Raw genomic sequence first — 6,826 nt, 5'->3', positions numbered from 1 at the left:
ATTCCACGACATTGAACCTGTCTCTTATACACATCAGATGTGTATAAGAGACAGCCTATCAGCACCCCCATTTCAGACTACTAGATACGTTACTGAGCATTGTCCCTCAGTGGACATTCCCTAACACCGGTGTGGAATTGTTGAATACTAAACACATATTGAGCAAAATTGTATAAATCGAATTTGTTAACTGATGTAGGCCTACAGAATAAAATGTCAACGTGGTATTGATTGTACGGTAGTTTGAGATGAATCAGACGTTCAAGGATATGTCAGAACAAGTGGGAAATGTGTGGTTTGAGCCCATGGAGGGAAACACAAGGCTTAAGCAATGCAAGATCCTTTGTGGTATCGTATTTTGTGCTAAGACCCTAAACCCTTCGAAAAATCCAATCCTAATTCTGATCCCTTTCTCACACCAGTATAATAATAATGAATGGGCGCAAACTTTGTGAAGGGGGAGTGCACCTCACCCCAAAAGTACGCTACTGTATGTAGCATCTTGGTTGGATTCCTGTGCCAACGTCTCCTATATCTTAGAGGTCGATAATGGTACTTAGCGAACACTCTCATTACAGTAGTTTTTGAAGGTAATTTAAATGGTTCTTCAGTAGTTTTCGAAAAGCTCACAAAACGCTGAGCAAATCGATGTTGATCAATAATGGTGATTATCACTCTTTTATTATCAACCAACTTTCAAGTATCATAAACTTCACAGGCTTTGCCAGCGTGCCGTCCTCAGGAATTCTTATTTATTTACAAAAGGCCTACGTCCGTCAAATCAGTGCAGTATGACCAGGGAACAGTTTTTCACTGTTCCCTGGTATGACAATCGTTTTAATTTACTTATTTTTTTAAACAAAATCCCTGTTTAAACCAAGCCGTGCCTGTCTACAGATATTGTAGAAATATTGAGCTCGAAACATGGAGCTAGCTCAATACTCGAACTAATAAACTAGATTAATATTGAAGCTATTTTAAGAATATAAGTAAGTACACAAAATAGAACCATTAAAGTGGTGAAAAAAGGCCATACTGGTAAAATAGTCTAAACTCGAGAAATGCTTACGTCATAATTATTCTGTTAATCGTGTGTTAATTGGGATCTCAAAGTAAATTTTCGTCCACTCATTAATTCGTGGTCATCAAACAATTCTGATACGTAGTCAATACACTGGAATTACTAAATTCAATGCCAATTTTTAAATAGATTGCTCTATACATCGCAATAACTTGGGTGTCGAGGTCCTAAGATTTAGTTTGAGGATTATGAACGCTATGAACAATAGGCCTAAGTGTGAAGTCTTTTAGGTCCGTAAACTGAAAGATCAACACCGAACTATGATTAGTGGTGTTGAATAGCAGGTTAGCAATGACATTATCTATTAAGATTTTCCTGGATTGACGGACGCGTTTCCACGTATTTATACAGAACCATCGAATATTATGCATGGTTATTAGAACCTACTTCTTGAACACAATATCATTACAGTTTAGCGAACGCGTTACGAGGATATAAACACGTTTTATTACATAATTTTTCTGAACCAAAGCGAATGAGATAGCTATTTTGCATGCAATGAGTTGTCGTTATACATGCATGGATCCTATTTTATTGGGTCTATGTAATATTTTATTTTATATCATTCTTCACATTTCATTACTCCTGAGATATAAATATGTATTTGTTGTGATCGTGCAATTAAAGATATTATCCCTTGAAAATGACAAAAAAACTTGCTCATTTTGCAGTAACCTAAAAAATTATTAACTTTTCGCTGTAAAGTAATTATTTGTAAACCTTTTGAAATGCACTAATTTTAAAGTTTATAAATTTCTATGTTACCTCAAAATGAGCAAGTTAATTTCAAGAATGGTTTTTATTATATTTTTTGGTTTTTTCATAGGACAATATATCTTGAACAATACAAACAATATTAAATATATTACACAAAGAAAATATATGAAAAATATAAAATTAATCAAATCACGCAATCAAAATTACCAGTACATAAAAATATATTAACAATTCTCTGTAAGCAGTAATCCGCGTATCGCTAAACAACAAATGGGTCTAAAGCTTAACCAAGAAAGTATGCGCTTAGAAACATAGATATGCGTTGAGTGTTTTCGAATATATTCCACGACATTGAACCATGATCTATCTACATGTTTAAGCTATGTTTATGAAAACGATAAATGTATTGCAGTAACGGAAATGTTTAATGTGCATAATAGCAATAATCGGTGGTTTCTCTTTTACCATCTGATACGCCAGGTTTAATTAATTGCTCTTGTCCATAATATACGGTAGGCTATTTTAATAGAGGCTCTAACGATAAATATGTTAAACAGGCTGCGTTAGAACTAAAATGTTGATTTCATTTTAGTCAACAAAATCAGAAGCAAAAGGTCAACGAAAATAATTATTGTTACCCCTTTATGTGATGGATTTTTCCGAATAATGTCAATCACACTAATGATTGACCAATTAGAAGAGGGTGAGGGTGCGCATGTCCCACACATTAAGCACATACGCGCTGCATAGCAACAATAAAGCCGGGCACTCACTGCGCACGACGGTCGTCGGCCGATGCGATTCTATAAAGAACACAACGCGACGACGCGCGCGCAACGAATCGTTTTTAATGACGATCAGTTCAGGACTGTCGGCCGACAATCAGTAGACGGCGTCGCGTCGTCTATCGCTCACAGAGAGCGAAGTTGGATTCGTCGTGCGACGATCGTACGACCGTCGTACGACGCAGTGAGTGCCCGGTTTTAGAATCGGCGACACGCTATCGTTTGGTGACGCTGATTGGTCAGCTTGGCTTCCATACAATTGCTACACGCTATCGCCGACAGATTTCGGTGATGCTGATTGGTTAGTCGTCGAATCAGGAAGCCTTCTCGATTACGTCGGGGAATGCTACGCAGTGCAAGGATTGCAATGAAAATACTGAAGCGACAGTGTAGCGATTAACCATGCTGAGTTGAATCAGTACCGGTAAGTGTTCAGCTACGCAGTGCAAGGATTGCAGTGAAAACGCTGTAGCGACTGCGTAGCGATTCAATGGAAAACAGGCTTTAGCGGAAAATGTCGATTATTTATTATATGTAGAAAATTTACACATGGCTACAAAATTGACACAAACATTTATAAGGGCACAAACGCATTATATTCACACAAATAGACAAATACGAAGGTACTTATGCAGAATACACCGGAGGACATTATATTTTAAAAAAATGTATGCTACTTAGTACCGAGAAAAAGGCATAAATCAGGCAATATATGACAAGATCAAGAACAGTTATGAAATAGGCCTATTGGAGATGAACCTGCAAAGTAATTTATTTTTCTAGAGGGTTCCTAATATATCATGTTCATTCATTATGCCAATTATTATTCTGGTAATGACTAGCAAGGAGATATGGTTTAAAACTAAAAAAAAAATATGAGGTTGCGCTTGACCTACTTATTGTGGTTCTCGAGTAGTAATGACTTGTATTTTCTCTTTTGAATAACACTAATAGATTGTGAAATGTGTTCTATTTTAAAATATCTATTACGTTCTTTTTTGATGTGATACTTGCTTTTGGAATTTAAATGATTCCACGATTATAGATCTCTCATTGTCAATGGTATTAATGCTGATATTGTATATTACTGTGAACTTGTGTTTGGATATTTTTTTCTGCATGTAAAGTGGACATTTCGGGAGTTACAAACGAACTTAACTGACAAATTAAAACAGGGTCAAAAATACATGTGTTTTCCCCTAAACTCACGTTTTGTCCCACAAACGCATATATTTTCATACGTGCGTTTATAAGCTGTAGTTTTATGGGACCTTAGCAACCAATATTCATGGGGCGGACCTCATCGTGTACCCTTACACACAACTTGCATCATTAGTTAAGAATTGTTTGTCTGCGCAGAAATCCATGCATTATCATTACGATATAGTAATATACCATAAACATTTAAATCATAGGGAGTATTTTATGTTCGTTTTAATTCAACTGCTGTAGAAATTGATTAAGAAGCATAAAAGAATCTAAAATGGATGTGTAAGTAAAAGGTTCTACTCTACCTAGGCCTACTCTACTTACTAAAAACATTTGTTAGCTGATTAATTAATTAAAGAACATTTTAAAATAAAGGTTCTAAATTATATGATTTTAATATTAATATGCAATTTATATCTGATAATGTATATTTATTTATTACAACAATATTTTGTGGGTTGTATAAATAAACTTATAACTGATTTATTTATTAACATATTTATATAATTTTGGTATGTATATATATACCCTGAATGGGAAAGTTATAAGTTGCTATTAAGGTAAGTGCCATACCGCTAGACCACACAGAGACCTATACCTAGAAACTAGACTAAGTCTTGAAATCAGTATAGTCCGTTTTTCAGTCGTGTGAACAAGTGTCTCTGACGAGATTCGGGCATGCACACTCTCGCTATCAAGATCTAATCCACACAGATACTTTCTCTCATACATTTGACCATAGCTCATTCATTCATTCATTCATTTAATATTTATTACCATTAACATCATTAATACATAGAATTGAAGGTAAGTTTAACCTAAAAACTAGCTTGCATGTAGAAGCTCAGAAATCATAGTAAATGAGAGGACTGCGCAGCGCCTTAAATATGTAACATTGCAAAAATGTAATGTATTGTATCTTAGAAGAATTAAGAACATTGTGTAGGCCTGGTATTCTGGAATTGTCACTGATGATTGTTATAGAAAATTATGGATTATATCGTTTGAAAGGCTAAATACATTAAGAAAGGGGTAATACCTGAAAGATTTAGAATTGAGGAGAGGCGCTTCATTCAACAGCTAATATGTCTTACAAGTTAACTCTCTTAATCATACTTAGTTAAATCAAGGAGGTACTATTGAACCACGGAAGGTTAAGAATAAAGAAGAGTATATTTCTACACGTACCTGATTTGCCAACTGAAGCTTGTCCTAAAATTACCACTTTTACCGGCTTGCCGATCTGCACCACTCCATGTCTTCGGTTCATTATAAGATATTTAGGCCTACTACTAGTTCTGAATTCGAGAAATAAGAAATAATCCAAAATATTGAGAATTCAATAGTAATAACTGACGGGTTAGTGCAGTTGCACACTCGCTCGCTGCACACTACTTCGGTTGTGACGAGGCCTGGAGAACCGACTAGCTTATGCCTAGTCATGATTGGTTAACGATGTGTAAGTAGATTTGGTGTGTAAGTTCCTTTCAATTGGCCAGCACACTTGAATACGAAATCTTCTTAATAATAATGAGATGGAACTACTGTATTTGTATATGGACTTTAGAAACCATCACGGCATTGTATAAGAACACTAAATTAAAAACCTATTTTATAAAGACGCTCGAAAAGGTAGCCAGTGGCATAACACCGCTGAGCTCCCTCTGGTTAAAGCCAGGGGCCCGGATCTTAAAGGCCCGGGATATCTACCAGAACTTTTTTTGCTAGGAGATAGGCTCCAAATAGGCAGAGTGGGCCCCTTGATGAGCACTACGTGTAAAATGTAAACAGCAGCAATCAAAATACGCTATCAAAATGTCAAAAACAATGGATTGGAAGGGGCTTCACCGCGGACCCCACTGGGACCCTACTCAGCCCCCAGCACACAGGGTAGTAGAGCCCAAACAGGGCCGGCGGAACGTTTTTCAAATGTGTAGATGTGTAGGGGGGGGCAATAATAAGATGAATGGGTTAAAATTTTGGGGGATGGGGGCCAACACTGTTCCCCAAAAGCCCAAAAAGGAAGAGAGGGGTGGGGGTGCGGGGGTTCTCTCCCCAGGAAATTTTTTATTCCTAGATGGCGGGAAATGAGCTTTCCCGACTTGAGCTAGGTGTCTTTTAATGACTTAAGGACTCCTTCAAAATTCCTTGAAAACGGTAAGGTAAACTTTCTCATTCTTATTACAGTAAATAGACTTGTTATGTGTGTATATATACACACACATAAAAAAGAGTAATTGCATAGGCCTACGTATTCTTTTTCCCATGAATCGATAAACCCCAACGAGAAGGGGTATTCGAGGACTCTCCCCCGGGAAAAGTTTGATTCCTTGATGGCGGGAAATGAGCTTTCCAGACTTCTGAATGTCTTTTTATGACTTTTAATTCCTTAAAAATTCAAGGTTTTCCCCCTCTTGAAAACGATTCCATGAATCAAGAAACCCCAAAAAGAAAGGTGGGTTCGGGTTCTCTCCTGGAAAATGTTGATTTCTAAATGGCAGGAAATGAGCTTTCCCGACTTCTGAAGTGTCTTCTAATGACTTTTAAGTTCTTCAAAAATCAAGATTGGCCCTCTTGAAAACGGTCAGGTAAATTTTTCTCATTTTTATTACAGTAAATAGGCCTTATGCGTGCATACATAAACAAATTGTGTAATTGCATACGTATTCTTATTACATGAAGCGATAAATCTCAAAAAAGAAAGGAGGGGGGGGGCGTCGGGGAAATTTTGCCTCCTGAATGGGTGGAAATGAGCTTTCCCGAATTCTGAGGTGTCTTTTAATGACTTTTTGAAGTTCTTCAAAATTCAAAGTTTTTCCCTATTGAAAACGCTTCTATGAGTCGATGAAACCCAAAGAGAAAGAGGTTCGGATTACCCCCGGGAAAAAATTAAATTTCTAGGTGGCTCTGAAATGTCTTTTAGACTTTTAAGCTCTTGAAAATTCAAAGCTTTCCGCAGGTAAATTTTTCTCTTATTTTATGTGTGTATACATACATGCAAAAAATGAAGTAGTTGCATACGTATTCTTTTTTC

At 36.6% G+C, this 6,826-nt stretch overlaps 1 protein-coding gene across 2 annotated transcripts in view; it reads right to left on the bottom strand.

Moving 5' to 3' along the window:
- Window positions 1-6,826, bottom strand: part of LOC117104970 (ras-related and estrogen-regulated growth inhibitor-like) — a 33,159-nt gene that overhangs the window by 12,102 nt on the left and 14,231 nt on the right. Inside the window, exon 1 of one of the 2 annotated variants that reach the window (XM_033245948.1) lies at window positions 4,981-5,230. The exons of the other annotated variant lie outside the window; for it this stretch is intronic. Coding sequence (XP_033101839.1) covers window positions 4,981-5,062 — 82 coding nt within the window. The 5' untranslated portion in view covers window positions 5,063-5,230. Of the gene's footprint in view, window positions 1-4,980; window positions 5,231-6,826 lie in introns of those variants that run through there. 2 annotated transcript variants of the gene reach the window in all.

This window comes from Anneissia japonica, unplaced genomic scaffold (genome assembly GCF_011630105.1).
Source record: "Anneissia japonica isolate Jap-2015-1 unplaced genomic scaffold, ASM1163010v1 scaffold287834_len5846547_cov211, whole genome shotgun sequence".
NCBI lineage: Eukaryota > Metazoa > Echinodermata > Crinoidea > Comatulida > Comatulidae > Anneissia > Anneissia japonica.
The sequence above is the reverse complement of the archived record's forward strand: the minus strand, read 5'-3'. Positions and strand labels throughout refer to the sequence as shown.